The sequence below is a fragment of the Saccostrea echinata genome, unplaced genomic scaffold (genome assembly GCF_033153115.1).
Source record: "Saccostrea echinata isolate AGI-Se365-2 ecotype Australia unplaced genomic scaffold, CSIRO_AGI_Sech_v1 ptg000054l, whole genome shotgun sequence".
In the NCBI taxonomy this organism is placed as follows: Eukaryota; Metazoa; Mollusca; class Bivalvia; order Ostreida; family Ostreidae; genus Saccostrea; species Saccostrea echinata.
In genome coordinates, this window is record NW_026889803.1 from 2176619 (window position 1) to 2194602 (window position 17984).

The window sequence follows — 17984 nt, forward strand, 5'->3', positions numbered from 1 at the left end:
AGTAAATTTAGTTTTCTGGGAAAACTTTCTTTAAATTTAATCTTAAGACGAAATTACATTATAATAAACTATAGTTTTTATACAGAAAAAAAACAACAACATGGACAACGATGCTCCCTGCTCCTCTTTCAAAAATGTTGTGCACAAATCCCCAACCCCCTCCAGTGACTACACCTTTATTTAATATTGAAAAAAATATTTTGCACATTTTTGCAAAAATGTGTCATAATGCATATTTAGTCATAAATCTCGAGAAAGAATGGCGGAGTTTTTTTAAAGTAAGTTTTAACAAGCAAGTTATTATAATAATGTAGTTTTAACCAAATGCAAAATGCTTGCTTGGTTTCAAATCTGAACGAAAATTTTAACGAAGAAAAAATATTTTTTAAGTATTGACTGTTGTTTATTTGTTGATAGAAAAGATTGATGCTGTAAGAAATGAGGATGAATTTCTCGCCATTCAGGATGCGTTTGTAACCTGCCCTAACACTTGTCACGTTGTACAGGACGTATCAAAAATTTTTAATTTTAGTTGCATGATAATTCCTTTTTGAACAGTTGAAATTCTTAAAAATACTCCAATCAAGAGAGGAAAAAATGCATTGAAGCTTCATTGAAAATCATAGTACATTAATATGAAAATAATGAAATCAATTATAGGTCTCCCTATTAATGTGAATTTTGATTTCGTCTATCAGTCGTCAATATGACGCACTTTTGATGTAACCTGTATACATGCATATAAATATATGAAGTATTAAGATGTCATGATTGATTGAAATTGTGATCTATAATTAATATGGATACTTTTTTCTTTTCGAGTCTTGCCCTTCTTGTGCAGGTAACTACAGTTCTGATTTGAATTATAACCATCTGTTTTTCACTTTTTTATTGAAAACTTTGCACATTTATGTATCCTTGTTTAATTAAGGTTTAAATATGAATGGATAGTTCAAATCCATTAAATTGATAGTAGTTTTAGAAGGTTTTGAGTGAATGACGACGTTATGACATATTTCATTATTTTGTGTTCGTTTTGATTATTTTGCCTCTGTTTCTGTAACTTATAGTAAATGAAACTAATTTCGACCTATTTTGCCTTGAGAAATTACAGGATACCTTTATACAGATTAACCCACTTACGTGAACTTTACAGTCATAGATTTTAGACATCGCTATGCATGTAATCAGAAATCATTATATTTTATTTTTATTTCAAAAAAAGTACAAATAAATAAACAAATCCTAAACAAGTATGCACATTTTCCTTTTTTTCACTGTTGAATATAAAGTTGTTACCAAAATATATTTAGTACACCGCAATGAATTGTCACAGACCACGGATTATTTATTTAATATCAACTTTGAAATTTAAAAAAATCGGTTTCCAAACGCATTTCAAATATGAATAAATTCTGAATCTGATAAAATGCAAGTGTATCTAATTTGAGGTACAATCCCCCCCCCCCCCCGCCCCAAAAAAATCTACATGCATGGGAGTAAAGTTTATGCATAAACGCAAAATAAAATACAATGTATATGTACCTTGTTGTATTGTTCACAAACATTTCAAGTGACATGTCTTGTAAATTTGTATATAAATCAATGGAGAAAAACCCCAGCCAAAATTGTGGTTATTTTGAAAATTTGTAATATTTAAAGCACCAGATTACCTGGGAAGAAAGGAAGATTACAGATTGCAACTTCGCATAAGTATAATAAATAAGCTTGAGAAATACACTACTGCAGAAATTCATTCAGGTATGAATATTATTTACAACAGGTTCAATGCGATAGTAAAATGTGGATGTCCAGTACGTTTCACTTGTTCATCGAAATGGTGTCATACGGGGGGGGGGGGGGGAGGAGGAGGGGAGGGGTGTTATTCGAGGTCTTTCGATAGTATTTTATTGAAATATTTCTTTACCTACTTGCTCGTATAATACAGGTACCCCAAAGTACATGTACGTTTCGAAATAAGTGATTTTCTTGAGTAAGTAATTTTTTTACGAACCTGAACCAAATTTTACTTACTCACGTCATATTGTCTAAAGTATGTAAAAATACGGGTCATATAACTTCAAATTTTGTTAAATTATTATCAGAAAGAAAAATTACGCTAGAGGGGTTGGGAACTTGGGAGGGGGAGCTAGTCATTTCTCTCTCATTTTTTTTAAATTCAATTAAAGTTTTTTAAGGTCTACCTGATTTCAAACATCGGAACACAAATACTTTAGTAATTTCAAAATTAGAAAAAGAATGTTAAATATAGTCTCCATGAAATGAAATGTGTTAAAGATGATGATTCGTGAACAAGGAGTTCTCGGCACATGCTTGTACACTGTTTACGTTCATCATGCAATGTTTTAATTTTTCTAGCTTCTGAATCTAATGCCCATAAATGGAGATAGTGTAGTGATATTGTTATGAAGAAAAGACAGGAAAATCTTTGATTATAGACAACATACTATAATAATGTCGGATATGCATGTGGTTCTTAAAACAATGTACACGGTATCTGTGTCATGTCTGCTTCACTTACACGTACTTAACACGTGAATCCATTTAACAGCGGCGAAATAAAACAATCATAATATTTTATGGTCTAAAAAGAAAGAAGTTTGACAAAAGCACTATTTCATGACTTAAATTACTAGTATACAGACCACAGGTCTTTACTACTGGAAAGGGGGGGGGGGAGGGGGTAACGGGTAATTTAGCATGGAAATAACACTGACACCAGTTTTTGTTGCAGTAAGATCGAACCCTCCATGTTATGATACTCAAATATTTTTTTTATCCCCACCCCCTAACCTAAATAGGTTTTCAAGTTTAAACAGTATCAGTTTTCATCTTGTAATTTTTATTTTATTTTATTTTGTTTCATTTATTTAATATTAGTATTAATTATTATTATCATTAACTTTTTTTCTCAACCCCCCTCCCTCCTTGAAAAACAATGCCGTGCTTGGACCAGTTTTACTACCAACGATATATAAGATGTCGTCATCATAACCATAGTGTATCTTACTATCTCGAACTGCAATACGTAAAATATGTTACAGCAAACAGGAATCATACGCACACACTATGATGTTGAATGTGGTACGAAATAAGTGATTTACACGTCAAAGGCTAATTCGGTTCCTTTCCTACTGAAGATATTAATACCTCCCAGTCTTTTAAGTAGTGAACATTTTGATTCTTAACATATTATATTACCTATGAGGAATTTGAAATTGATGTACTGGTCTTCGGAGAAGCTATAGATTCGTAGCAAGGCCTACCGTTAGTGACACATACAGTAAAAAAGTTGTAGAGCAACATTAAACCAAAATCATATTATTATGTTCCCCAAACAAAAAACAAGTTTGGAAGGATATTGATTTTACTCTGTTTCTTAACTGGTGCTCCTTTAACAACTTGTCAAAACTGACTTTTATTGCACTTGACCAATGCAATGAGTATTTGAAAGAAAAGAGTTTGTTTGACACGTTTGTTTTTAAATTACATTAATATAAACTTTTGCTTATTTTATATCAAAAGAAAGTCAGGAGGTGAATAAGGGGGGGGGGGGGGGGGGGGGTAAGGAAGAGAGCGTGTTTTGAAGTTTGAGATATAGACACTGCTCATGTATATTGGAGATATAAATTTGCTTAGAAATACCCTTTATGTATCAATAAACATTTCACTACCACCAAAAGATGATTTTTAAAATGATAAATCTTTTTTTTTTTATTTTTTGCTGTAGGTAATAAGTCACGTGACAACATCACCTATTGATAAATTGATCACAAACGCTGCAGTTGAAAGTGAGTAGATTTTGTTTTGTTTTTAAATTGATATTACAAATGAAAAATGTAACCAGAACCTTCTATTTTTGACAACTATGTCAGTAACTGATCACCTACAGTAATATTCTCATTAGTTAATCGTTCATATTTATAAACAAACGGTAAAAATTGACATTTTCCCTCTTGTTTCAGCTACTTCTTTTGACATTGTTGCGAATGCAAGCACAAAGACCCTCCGTTTGGAGCTTGATATTTTAGTCGATCTGGACGACTATGTGGACACACAAAAAAAAATGTGAGTGTTTGTTACAGTAAAGTAGGTCATCACAGTAAAGTAGGTCATCACAATAAAGTAGGTCTTATATATTCAGGGGAACGGAGTCGCTTCTTTTACATTTTTGCCAAAATCTTAAATTGTAAATGAATTGGCGGATATAGAAGAAGAGAGGACATGATATGGTTTAGAATCCAAACTAGACCAAAAAAACATCAAAGATCAATTATACAGGAACTAACAAAAGCGAAACAAAATCATTCCTCAGTACATGCTTAATTAATGTTTCCTAAACATCTTGTTCCACTGTTTTCAGCATTTTAGAAAGTGGAAGAAGAAAGAAAAGGAAAGCGACTAGAAACACGAGAAAACGCTGGCCAAATAAAGTGATTCCTTACATCATCACAAATGATTTCAGTAAGAAGTTCGCAATACTGTACGTGTAAATAAATTTGCATATTCAAAATTTAACGCAATCACTGGGTATGGATTTGTTGGCGAAATCATGAATTAGCGTTATACATGTCCGTGGCGTATATTGTATTCATAAATAATTCCTTAGCGGTATTCATGAATTAGCGCATTGTTGTCTGCGCCAAAGCCGCTAAAATATGAAGCCCGCTTTTTTAAGTACACATACAGCATCTGCATGTAAATATATATTAGATTTTGCATCCTCGAACACCGATAACATAATATTTATTTCTGTAAGAGAGGTTTGTCTTTTAAATTCTTCTGAATAACTTTTACTGGAAAACAAAACATTTTTATATATAAAAGATAAAAAGCTGGTGTATGAAAAAAAAAACAGCTCAAGAAGGTATGGACAATTGTAATTTGCTGGTTAAAATTTCATTCATTTTTCGGCTAGTAATTGCTGCATTCACATATTCATGAAATGAAACAAAATTATGAAATTAAAATCTTGCCTGTAGAAAACACTACACAATAATGAACTTTCTTGTTTTATACATAAAAAGTACCAGTACCTGAATGTTCTTATGAATCTTATTGAATATCTTTAGCAAGTATGAAATGTTGATGCCCTTAATTGTGTTGCCTCCAAGACTTCGATATCTGTAATTTTGTTTTAGGTGCTGCGGATAGGATACAAATTAAAGCTGCCGTGGACGAATGGAACAAATACACATGTCTGACCATCAGGGAAGCCACGCCCTCTGACGTCAACAAAGTCCGATTCCAGAACGGAAATGGGTATATTGAATTCGTAATTTTTAGACAAAGTAAGATGAGAATGCTTATATAAAGTGTTCGATGATAAATATACAGAACTATAAAGGACGAATACTGATACACTTTCTAAAAAAAGTGTTTTGCTACCAAATACAGTGTATGAACCCGGTATACGTGTAATAAATTCTGTACAGGAGTTTTTTAATATTAATTGTCATATTTCAGGTGTTCGTCTTATATTGGTATGGTTAAAGGAGAACAGGAACTAAATCTAGGAAGGAACTGCCGAGTTGTAAGTCATTTGATGTTCTAAGAGGAATATCTGTATGGGGGGGGGGGGGGGGTAAGGTGTTGAGTACTCAATTATTGCTAATTACTGTGGAAGAACACCGAAGCAGTAAAATGATATATTCAATAGTCATATTGTGATGGAAATCCAAGCAGTAAATTATTGTTCTAGAGTATTGTTACTGAAAACAGTGTTTGCTGTTTATTTATTTGATTGTTGAAGGTATTATGAAATATGGAGATAACGAATAGTAATCAAGCTCAAAAGTCCATTGCAACAATACAAATCGGGAGCAGAGCAAACACGGAACTCTAAAAGACATCAGGGGGGATCATGGGCCATGGAGGAGTAATTATCCCCTGTCGACCGGTCACACCCGTCGGGCAAACGGAAAAATCCGTAGACAATTCAGTGTTTAAATAATGGCCTAACAATTAGTATGAAAAACGTAAGTCAGCATTCGACTTAATGATAGATTGTATTTGCTGACAAGATCATTGTATCGACCATAAAACTTGCGAATTGATGACTTTAAACAAGACTTTTGGTATCCTTGTTTCATCAACTTGTTTGTCAATAGCTTGTCTCGTTTTAGAAATTGTTTGTACGTGGAGAATGCTCTTGTGTATCGAATCAATTGTGAGATATAAACCATATATGCAGGTGATAAGGATAAATTGCCACATAAGTAAGGGGAGTTGACGATAGAAAAGTTGAAGTCATCAAGTTTATCATATAGTTTGGTTGTTAAGTTACCACTTTAGTCTTTTTCTAGTAAATTAACGTAGGTCGCGGGTTTGCTGACGTCATTAAAACTGGGTACGCAATTTATATGGTTTGGGCGACTTTCTTGTGCACATTTGATTATGACGTCACACTGAAAAAGAAATTTCAGTACATCATTATCTAGCTGTAACTTTTGTTGGAATTGGTATTTTATTGTTATATTATTTAAGGCACAACTTATCACAAATAATGAAGGCTTTTTACGATTTGAATAGTCGATACAATATTTAGATATAACTTTTGTTGGAAATGGTACTTTAGTGTAGTATTATTTATAGAACAAACTGAAGTTATCAAATATAATGAAGGGTTATTACGATTCGAATCCAACATTGGAAGTATTAGAAAGCGTTTCATTATGTGTTACCAATCGCATCCCGGAGAGCTCGGAAAGGTCTGCGAAATTGCGATTGATTAGATATCACATGGTATCGCGACACGATATGGGCACAAGTTTCAACTGACCTCTTTTCCTTTGAACGTATTTGAATTAACAGTTTGTTTAATTAATAAAGAAATCATTATATAAACAATCGTAAATTCACCTATTACATTAAAAGTTTAATCTTTATTTTTAAAAGGACATTTTAAAAATATATTTAAAGGTTTATCACAAATCAAAAACTGTTAAGGTACTATGAAACATAAACTAATATATTTTTTGAGCGACACTGACCTCCTGTAAGTAAACACAGGCACTTGGGATATGGATTCCCCCTTTCCACTTTTTTTTCTCTTTAAATCTGGGGTCGAGTCACCTTTTCCCTATTTTTGTATTCTAATACCGACAATTAACCCTTAGGCCGTAGAGATGCCCTTAGATGCGGGTGATTTAATCGAAATATTTACTAATCGGGGGCACATGCATGGAAATTAAATGGAAGTATGAAACGGAAGAAGAATGTGTAAAAAAAAAAAATATTGATGTCTGCATATTTCATGTTTTCTTATGCTTTAGATAAAAAATCATGCGAAGTTTAAGTTTAAGAAGTGAGTTAAACGACGAGAAAATCTCTCTTTTTATGTATCAGTCGAAAACGATAAATTTAAAAACAGCTTAAAGAGACAAAGGGGTTACATTATTGATAACATATAGTACATATTAGAATTCAAAAATAGGAAAACGGTGACTCGACCCCAGATTTAAAAAGAAAAAAAATGAAAGGGAGCATTTTTATGTATCAGTTGAAAACGATATATTTAAAAGCAGCTTATAGAGACAAAAGGGTTACATTATTGATAACATATAGTACATATTAGAATTCAAAAATAAGAAAACGGCGACTCGACCCCAGATTTAAAAAAAAATGGAAGGGGGGGGGGGGGCGGTCAATACCCCAAGTGCCTGTGTAAGTAACGGCTAACAATGTTGTTATCTAAGGATTATATTCGCTACTTTGCAACATTGCAACGGATTTTATTCGCTACTTTGCTTTCCATGTCCAACCAGTCGAATTAATGTTATATACATTGAAAGTCTTTTGACCCCCCCCCCCCCCAAAAAAAAACTGCCTGTTGATTACGTCAGATAAAATTAATTTTTAGATTCTCGTCCCATTTACCCCTCTGAAAATGTCTCGTTCGTTTTTGTTTTTTTTTAATTCTTATACGTATAATCATAAAATCAAGTTCAGATTTTTTTGAGTTATCCCCTGTCTGTATGTAAAAATAAATAAAAACATTTTTTCAATATATGCTGAAAATAAAATGTATTTACCCGGGACGATATTTGGCGGAAACTCATTCATTAAAAAGTTATCGTAGCTATGAGCGCATTGGTGAATGTTTTAAATAAAAACATTTCATATGTATACTTGAATAAGAGGATAACCGTTTTCCGCCAGCACGCTGAAAAAATACACAGCCAAATGTAGGATACTTATCTACGAAAAATAAAATAAAATAAAACATAACAAAAAGAAAAGAAACGGTAAGTAAGCAACGCATAAAGAAAATACATTGAAAGAAAGAAACTAAAGGGCTGATTGTCGTTTTACGTCCCTTGAGATAATTTTTACTAATATGAGACGTACAAAGAATATAAGATGAGATACATGTCTAATAATCATTTCATTGCTATTGAATTATTATGTTACGATTCTTGGGTCATATGAAAGCAGATAGAATTGACTTAAAAATATTTTAATTTGTTTTTCTGCTCTGTATACCGGATCGATATTCACGACGTCAAGCGTGACGTCGCGATATTTTATGACGTAGTTCTTAAAAATGTTAAATTTTGCGATATAAAAGCAATTATCTGCATTTAAATTACGAAAAAACAAACCCGAAGACATATTAATTTTTTCACATAGATTTATTTCAAATCAATTCTATTTTAAGATACCAAAGGGGGGGGGGGCAATTTCGTCTGCACCATTTTAAAGTTAATGATATTTTTTGAAAATAAATCTTGCCTGAAAACGAGCCGAAATCGACGTTTTTCCTATATAATTCAATACAATAACGTCGAAAATGTTACTACAACAATGGCATCTTTGGGATTTAATTACATAAAAACGATGCAGACGAATTTTATAAAATTTTCAGAGAATGTAAAACAAAGGTAGAGGAATCATATAACTAATTTTCATGGTATGTTTTCGGACACTTTTAAAAGGCCTGCAAACCCGCGACCTACGTTAAATAACCAAATATGTGACGGGAGTGTCAGACTCTGTGGTATTTTTTTTTTTATTTCAAGTTCACTGGGATAGATCGAGTCGACATATGAATGGAATTAACTATTGTTAATTGATAATTCGTCGATATACATCTAAATGTCAAGTTGAAGACCACAGCAAGTGTCTTCTTCCTCTATTGTTTGCTAAGTAAAGTAAGTTACTTGTCAGTTGACAGATCAGTAAGCTACAGATTATTTACTAAGACAAGTTATTCATCATTAAAAAGTTAATATAAATACATGTAAGTTACTATTGTTTGTCAGTTTACTGATCAGTATGTTACTGACTATTTGCAGAGACGTAATTTATTTATTATTAAAGTTATCACTGTTTGCTAAGTGTAGTAAGTTACTGAATAGATTATTTGCTGAGAGTAAGTTCAGGGTTCTCATTAACGCAAGAATCTGCGTCCTAGACGCAGCAAAATTACTTGGGACGCAAGGTTTTTAAAAACGATGCGTCCGCGGACTCGTGATCGGGCGCGTCCTCGTTAGCGAGAAAATTCGGGTGGTTTCGAAAACGGGGAATTCTGATTTAGGATTTGTCAAAGAAATATTTAATCGAAACCTTCCAGTAACTATCATAAAGTTTATCCAAGAAACAACTTTTCTTTTACTTATTTCTCTTTTTTTTAAACAGGGATTGATCATAAGATAGTTCATGTTTATTAGTCCGTAGTCATAGGCCTAATAGTGTCGTATGCCAAACTCCGACAGCTGTAAACTTTTTTAAAAAAAAAATTGAATCTTGAGTGTTATCTACATGTAGAAACCATAATTACTGCTTGTATACACAATGCGGCTTGATTATCTCGTGAATTTCGCCCAGTGCAACTACCGACAGGATTAGTTACGCCTCATTGAACATGACACCTGTGATTGTATACAGTCAACTTCTGGGTACTAATTGATTATGCAACAGTTAAACACCAAGTTATTTGTATGGCAATTGATTACGCGTGTATTTTAAAATATGGCTTGAATGCATTACCAGTTTATATACTTGAATATGTTAATATTGCGTAAACAAACTGATAAAATGATAAAGATTTTTATTGATGTTTGGATGGAAGGATACTGCAATAATTTAGTTGGGACTCAACATAATTTTTCTGGGACGCATCAAATTTAGCTGGGACGCAACCTTCTCAGAAATCTTGAGTCCTGGGACTCAAGGTAGCAAAATCCTAGTGAGAACCCTGTAAGTTATTCATGGTTATTTACGATTAAGGAGGAAAAGCCCTCTCCTGTGAAATATCATAGATAATGCACTGTTTCCCTTGTAAAGTCCATCTTCAGTAAAGTTTTGACTCAAGCCCTAAAGAATTATAATACAACTTTCAAAATGAATCGTTTGGACAAAATAGAACATGAAAATTGATTTACAATCCTACTTTCCTTGTTTTAAGAAAAGAGTGATTGTCCACGAGCTTGGCCATGCAATCGGATTCCAGCACGAACAATCCAGACCGGACAGGGACGCCTTTGTAGAAATCGTTAAGGAGAACGTCCCGGAAGCGTTGGCTTATAACTTTGACAGACTTCCGGTAACCAAAGTTGATGATTACAACGTGGATTACGATTATAGAAGCATAATGCACTATAGTTCAAAGGTGTGTTTTGTGTGGCGATGATTACTTTCAGAGCATTGATTTCAAATGATGCTATTCATGTTCTTGTTCAAAATATGCTATAAAAATGCGTAAAAATCATTCTTTATAAATAAGTTTCTATATTAATGTCGATAAGGTACTTACTGTGTTTCGATTCTAATATACAGGCTTTCTCGACCAATGGAATGATAACCGTCAGGACTAAAGACCCAGAATACCAGAATATCATTGGGAACGCCCCTGGCCTAAGCTTCCGAGATATCAAACTGGCAAATCGAATGTACCATTGTAATGGTAAAAAAAATATACTTATCATCTCTTAAGAACTACCACAATGTTAGTTAATTGTGGTCCGTGCATTCTGTATTTTCCGAGGTTATGAAAAGCTTAATTGCAAATCAGCAAGTTCTATTGAAATGTTTTTAAGATGCCAATAAATTTGCAAGTAACCTCTAAAGTTCCGGAAATACTTATCTCTTTTGCATATGTGCGAAATATTGTCCTGTTTACACGGAGAGTTTAATTCACAGTAAATTAATGCGAAGTAAAATGATGCGAATCAAACTAAAGCGAATTAAATTGCGTTCACATGACAGCTAATGCGAAGTAAACTAATGCGAATTATAATTTTATTTCTACAACAAGCTGTTACGACGTCATTTACAAATCACGTCATAGTGTGCAGAGCAGATATACGTTTGACATAATGCCATAGTGTCTGTATACATTTTAGTGATTAACGTAATTTTCCTATGTTTTCCACTCAAAAATAGTAGAAGTACCCATATCTGACCACCGACATGTGGCCATTCGGCAAACCTCGGCTGATTCCGTCACCTTCATCAAACCTCGGCTGTACGAGGAAACTTGATATGCGTCTCCGCTTAACATTTGTGATCAGACTGCCTGTTTACCGCTTAGGGAAAACGTAACGCTTTGAAAACGATAATAAACATGCATTTGATATACGATAAAAATTTTCAAAAGCATTTAGGTAACACTAAGAATAACACTTACCAAGAAAAATGCACTTAGTATCTTAACATAATCACATGTTTGTTAACGGATCGAATTCAGCACACTGTGCACGTGTATATGTAGGGCGCAGCCATATTGAGTATAAAGTAGCTCCGGTTCAATGGAGGTTTACATGATACAGCCGAGGTTTGATGAGGTACGAATCGGCCGAGGTGTGCCGAGTGCTTCATCAAACTATAGCTCCGGTTCAATGGAGGTTTACATGATACAGCCGAGGTTTGATGAGGTACGAATCGGCCGAGGTGTGCCGAGTGACATGTGGCATGTGACTTAATTCTGCCCTTACGCATGCGTCAAAATTTAATTCGAATTAGCTTCGCTTAGCGTTCCCACGGAGCTAATGCGAAGTAATTTAATGCGCAGTAAACTAATTCAAATTAAATCTAATTCGCATTAAATTCTCCGTGTGAACGCGGTTCAAATTTAATTCCCAGTAACTTATGTTTAATTCGAATTAACTCTCCGTGTGAACAGGGCAATAATTTAACATCCCATTTAAGAAGGAAAATACGATTTGTAGAGAGTTACGCGCCATTTACACCCATTTATCAACCATTTTACCTTTTACTTTTCATTACTTTTTCCCAGTCAATTGTTCTGTGGTGCAGTGTCCTGGCAGAGGTTTCCAGGCCCGCGACTGTAAGTGTTATTGTCCTTCTGGAGATTCCTCTAACCCACTTAAGGAATGTGACGACACAGACAAAGTCACTGACAAACCAATTGTGACATCAACTCTGGCTCCCACACCGGTCACAGAAACACCTGTCTCCGGTAATTAGTTAAATCCGTAGGAAAATATGCAGAAACTTTTGAAAATATACGTTTTATTTATTTCAAAATAAATTTCTATTCAGTTTTGAATTGTTTTATGAAAAAATATAACCAGTGATTTGAATCCAAAAACTTAATTACAAAGTATATGACCTTTTTCACTTTCTGAAATTTTTTTCAGTATATTTAATTTCGAACAATCAAAACCAAACCATTTTGACTTGAATTTATTGGTTTGCAATATGTATAAGGTCACTCAAAATGCCAAACCGGCATTGTTCAAGAACTTTTTGGAAAGCACTCGTATTGTGATTCAATATGTTAAATCGTAGAATACACTAGCATAAATAAAAACTTTTATAAAACAATTAAAAACAGCTTTGGTGTTTATTCAAATGTAATTTTCATATAACATTTATTTGGTGACAGATAGCTGTAAGAACGGACATAACTATTGTGATTTCTGGGCCAGAAGAGGACACTGCGATTCCTCCCCCGGCTTTATGAATCTCTACTGTAAAAAGGCTTGTGGCAGATGTACAGCAGGTAAATACACCTTTTTCAACAAATTTCAGGTATATATATGCAATGAAAAATTTAACAATTAGTCTTAAAGATGTCATTGAAATTAGTGTGTGTGTATGTTTCGTTTTTCATCTTTCTATCAGCAATGCATTTTGAATTAACAAAGAAAACGTGATTCTAAAATCAGATACAGATTCTTGTGAGGATGTTGGACAACACTGTAATTTCTGGAAGACGCAGGGCTACTGTTCCATGAATATGATGCCGTATATGCAAAGAAGTTGTCGTAAAACTTGTGGATACTGCACATCTGAGGAAGGTTAGTGGTGTCTATTCATGAAATGTCTCATAATTCAGAATTTTTTATTTATTTATTTATTTATTTATTTATTTATTTACTTTTTTTCCCTTTCGTTGGCTGTTTATACTGCGTCTTTAACCGCCTTCTATTATTGCAATTTCAGGTAATGGTGAAGGCGTTGCTGAACCATTAAACGCAGGAACTGATATTACAGCCAAGATGCCTTTTGTCATTATTTTGACTGTTGTGCAAATATTCATAGCTAAAATTCTCTGACACAAAAATGAATGCTCAAAGATTTTTTCCTTTGAAGAAAAAAAGGACAAGTTCTGGTGTTTATTAAAGAAGAGATTGACCACTTCAAAAAATAAAAAAACAAGGTGTGGATGACATTTTAAGACATCCTCCACCTTTCATGCATCCCCAAGTTAACCAGAGTATATGAGATTCTTATATTTTATTTTTGTTTGCATTATTCTATCAGACTGATGTTTTAATGTAGATACGATTTAACATCAGTTATATCCGTCTTCTTCCCAGATGTATTAGTCAGTGGTCATTTGCAGGATGGAAAAAGCAAAGTGTTTGACTTTTGGGTCCTTTCGCTGTTTTTTTTGTAATGTTTTAGATTTGTAAATAATCTCCCGGTGACATAGCTTGTAACACAGAGACAAGAAAAACGCTGAGTTTTGCCATGCTGCTTTCGTTCAGACTAAATCTGTGATAATTTAAAATGTGATTGTTTGAATTTGTTTCCATCAATTAAAAAAATAACAGTTTTCACGTCTGTATTGTTTTTTTTAGGAGCATCGCGCACACACACACACACACACACACAGTGCTGCTGAATTTTAATGCCATGCAGGTAAAATTTTTAAAAATTAGTATTTTATACCGTTTAATATTTATCATAACAATTATATACAAAGGTATAACAATAAGTTTTATAATCATTCGATTTTATTTTGGGACGAAACTGTTTTTCTCGTCGCTGTCGTCTTTGTTCTCTTCATTAGACTCGTCATTCTCTATCTCTCTTGAGTCCTCTTTTTCATGTGAGTCTTCCTTTGATTCTCTGTGGATTTCATAGTGCTCTGATGAGAAGGAATGATCATCTTTGTCGTGAGATGATTCATACTCGTGGTCTCCATGTTCTAATGAATCCTTGTGTTCTTCATGTTCATTCTCTCTGGAGACTTGTTCCTCATGTGAATTATCTTCAATTTCATGCGAAACAGAGCCGTGTGAATTGTCTTGCTCAATTTCATGTGAATCATCTACTTCACTTGATACATATTCATGTGAATTATCTTCGTCTGATGCATGCCCATATGAATTATCTTCTACTTCTGATGAATATTCATGTGAATCATCTTCAACCTTCTCTGACGCGTATTCATGTGAATCATCTTCAAACTCCTCTGATGCATATTCATGTGAATCATCTTCAACCTCCTCTGACGCATATTCATGTGAATTATCTTCTGATGACATATATTCATGTGAATTATCTTCAGAGTCTTCTGATGCATGGTTTATTTCAAGTATTAAGTTCTTATTCATTTCGTTGGAGTCGTATAATTCATGTGAGATATTATCCGACTCTCGCGAATCCTTATCCGTCTCACTCGAATGATCAAACTTTTCTGAAATAGGTACAACATGTATGTGGGGTATATGTCCTCTGTGTGCATCATCATTTACCCTCTCTAGAGAATCATCTGTTTCATCGTATATTTCGTCGCTGTGTTCATAATGATCATCTTCATAGTCGTCATTGATTTCCCGCGAGTCATTTTCCTCGGTCTCCTTTGAATTTTCGAAGGAATCTCTGTGTTCTACTTCTTTAGATTCTGGGTGTTCGAAGGAGTCTTGTCTTTCTTCAGACACATCATCAGATTCGTCGGAATCTACATACGCTTTCACGATGGCATCCTTCTGGTGAACCTTTCTTTGCCTTTTGACCTTGACTTTCTCAGCTCTTGGATGGTGATTGCCTGAAGGGTTTAAACACGGTTCAATTGAAACCTTGGCCTATTTTTTTTATACAAAGACAATAATATTTGCTGATGAAGTTATTTTGTAATGATCGTAAGTAATTAATATACACATGTATATCTTACTTGTTAAATGCCTCACTTCAAACACCCAGGCATCTGTGGTTCGAAATTCTCTGAAACTAACAACGCCATCACCTAAAAAAGAATTTATAATTAATTTTTTTTAAATCTTTATACACTGTACATAGGCCTTTAAGTATTAACACATGTCTGCATTCACACCATTAAGTTTTATATGTAATATTTACATCCACTGAATATTTTCTCCTTTATTTCCAAAGAAAACCATTGCCGTTTATCAGTTCATGAACAACACTAGGCATATCACCTGTACAGATTTCTTGATCAGTGGCTGTTCCATCAATGAAACGTACTATGACGTACATATCAATAATACAATAATTAATCTTTTTAATCCTACTTTAAATGATAATTTATACAAATATAAATATAAACAATAAAATGTCTTTCTTTGGTTGTTAGTACGGGAATTAATGTCGCAGCTATTGCAGAAAAAAATTAACATAACCCGCTTACGCGGGTTATGTATTTTTTCTGCAACAGCTGCGACATTTATTCCCGAACTAACAACCAGAGAAAGCATTTTATTGTTTAAATACCTGTAATATCTTCTTTTTTTTTTAATTTCCTTCCTAACAGCTTTTCCTCGAATATCGATAAATTCTGTTCATAATATTCATGGCAAGCCAACTTACCATTTTTGTCGGCAGCGCGGAATGCAACTTTGACGTGGAGATCACGTGGGTTGTGTCCTAGAGTTCTAGCAAATTCATTGAGAGATATAAGCCCGTCTTCGTTGACGTCGTAGAATGATAGACTTCGAGGTAGTGGGGTTATATGCACGTTTCCATCTGTGTCTGCCTATATAAAAAAAAAAACAAATCAGAAAATTAGAATATTTATTTATATGGTGTAATTTAGAGTCGCATCTAACCAAATTATGTTTATTTATATATTTTGGATTATGGATAGCCATCTACATTTAAATTACTAATTGTAAATGACAGGGAAAACTTTTTATGCTTTCAAGTTTTGAAAATTAAATGGTAGAATATACATAAGCTAAAAAAAAATCAATGAAACATGCAGCAGAATTTTATCTTATAATTTCAGTAAAATACCAGCATTTTTAGTGACTGTTTTCCTGTGTATGCATTGGTGCATACATGTCTCAGGATAAATGCACAAGTAAAATCTGAATCAAATCCGGTGTATTTTCGGCAAACTCGGGGAGTAACCACGTGGCAATGTCCCGAAATTAAATCTCTTAGAGACATTTTTAAATCCCATTTCGAAGCAGAGGCCACAAGAATTTGAAACAAGAAAATGATACACAATTTGCAGACTTTTGGCAACATGGTCTAGATCTTGTAAGAGTGATGAGGTGATTTTGGGGTATATTTATATATATTGGTCTTAAGTGACCGTGGGCGATAGACATTATGTAACTGTCGTGGTCATGAAAGTGCTTGCGCTCCGACACCATCAATTTGCCTTTGTTAAACATGCTTCTGATGACATTTATATGTAATGGGAATGTCCTTTAACTCATTCTTACGTGTCGCGTAATCAGGCACAATTGTCAAAACATTAGGATCCATAACGAAGTTCCTTAATAATCTTTATAGATATTTATTGTACAAATCTTTGTAAGGATTCCATTATAAAGGGGAGAATTTCCTTATTAACATACATAAAGTGTATGATAATTTTATTGCCGTTTATTGGATAAAATAACACTGTACTTTAATATTTATACACTCTGCATACATTTGCATATATAAATTCAGAAAGTGATCGCATTGGTGATCTTGACGAATTTCATTAGTCATAGAGTGGTATTCACTTCACTTTTATTATTTTGAACTTTTCTTACTTTGTCATTGTAAGTAGTTAAAAATGAGACAACACTTTTTTAGAAAGTAAAAAGTTTTTGTGCAAAGTGAAACAAGCGTATTCAGAAGCACTACTCCGTTCAAAGCGGAATATTTTTTATATAATAAAATCAGATATTTATTATTATTATTATTATTATTTTAATTATTTAGTATTAACTTATTATTATTTATTTATTATTTTTATTATTATTTCAATATTTTATTCTATTCTTTTTTTTTTATAATTTTTTTTCTTTATTCTTTTTGTTTTGGTGGGACATCAAAATGCACACTTTTCATCCCCCGACCCCGAAAAATTATATTCGAATTCACCATGAAAACTACTATTCATTTATTTATCTTTTCTTTAATTCTGTTGATAATTTTGAGGTATAATATGGAAAGCTAAATTCAAATATGATTCAAAATATATCGCATATGTGTGCACACTCGTTATTCTTTATGCAGTTACCATACAGATACATATACCATTTTTCAAATATTTCTCTTTTCCATTGTTGCAAATTTTCAAAATCTCTCAAAAAAATTGAGTCCTTCATAATAGATTCATCAACAATTAACATAAATGAGTTACGATATTGTATTTATAAGAATTATTTTACAGTATCCGTAGATTGAAAGACCATATTTATCCACCAATTCAAGTACATTCCACAATATAATATGAAGGAAATCTTTCAACCCCCCCCCCCCAACCCCCCTCGAAGACCAATAAATTACTTTTGTAGTCATTCGAA

At 33.3% G+C, this 17984-nt stretch overlaps 2 protein-coding genes across 2 annotated transcripts in view; one reads left to right on the forward strand and one right to left on the reverse strand.

Annotated features, from left to right (window-relative positions):
• LOC133206125 (uncharacterized) overlaps nucleotides 1-13842 on the forward strand; it is a 31169-nt gene extending 17327 nt beyond the window's left edge. Inside the window, exons 13-23 of the mRNA XM_061342056.1 lie at nucleotides 2010-2038; nucleotides 3752-3812; nucleotides 3987-4089; nucleotides 4385-4485; nucleotides 5163-5283; nucleotides 5488-5554; nucleotides 10801-10927; nucleotides 12260-12442; nucleotides 12872-12988; nucleotides 13155-13286; nucleotides 13432-13842. Of these exons, the coding sequence (XP_061198040.1) occupies nucleotides 2010-2038; nucleotides 3752-3812; nucleotides 3987-4089; nucleotides 4385-4485; nucleotides 5163-5283; nucleotides 5488-5554; nucleotides 10801-10927; nucleotides 12260-12442; nucleotides 12872-12988; nucleotides 13155-13286; nucleotides 13432-13544 (1154 nt within the window). The 3' untranslated portion in view covers nucleotides 13545-13842. The remainder of the gene's footprint in view (nucleotides 1-2009; nucleotides 2039-3751; nucleotides 3813-3986; nucleotides 4090-4384; nucleotides 4486-5162; nucleotides 5284-5487; nucleotides 5555-10800; nucleotides 10928-12259; nucleotides 12443-12871; nucleotides 12989-13154; nucleotides 13287-13431) is intronic.
• Nucleotides 13843-14228: 386 nt separating this feature from the next.
• On the reverse strand, nucleotides 14229-16984 carry LOC133172231 (protein starmaker-like). Its single transcript, XM_061307079.1, has 4 exons — nucleotides 16471-16984; nucleotides 16045-16210; nucleotides 15392-15463; nucleotides 14229-15265 (listed from the first exon to the last, which is right to left on the reverse strand). Exons 1-4 carry the CDS (start codon nucleotides 16705-16707, stop codon nucleotides 14229-14231), a joined length of 1512 nt encoding a protein of 503 aa, XP_061163063.1. The 5' UTR covers nucleotides 16708-16984.
• Between the last annotated feature and the right edge of the window lie 1000 nt (nucleotides 16985-17984).

Coding starts and splice junctions, on each gene's coding strand:
- LOC133172231 (XM_061307079.1), bottom strand. CDS start 16,707: ATGTTGCCAAAAGTCTGCAAATTGTGTATCATTTTCTTGTTTCAAATT. Junction 15,464..16,044: donor CCGCGCTGCCGACAAAAATG/GTAAGTTGGCTT, acceptor ATTCTTTTTTAG/GTGATGGCGTTGTTAGTTTC. Junction 15,266..15,391: donor TGAAGTGAGGCATTTAACAA/GTAAGATATACA, acceptor TAAACCCTTCAG/GCAATCACCATCCAAGAGCT.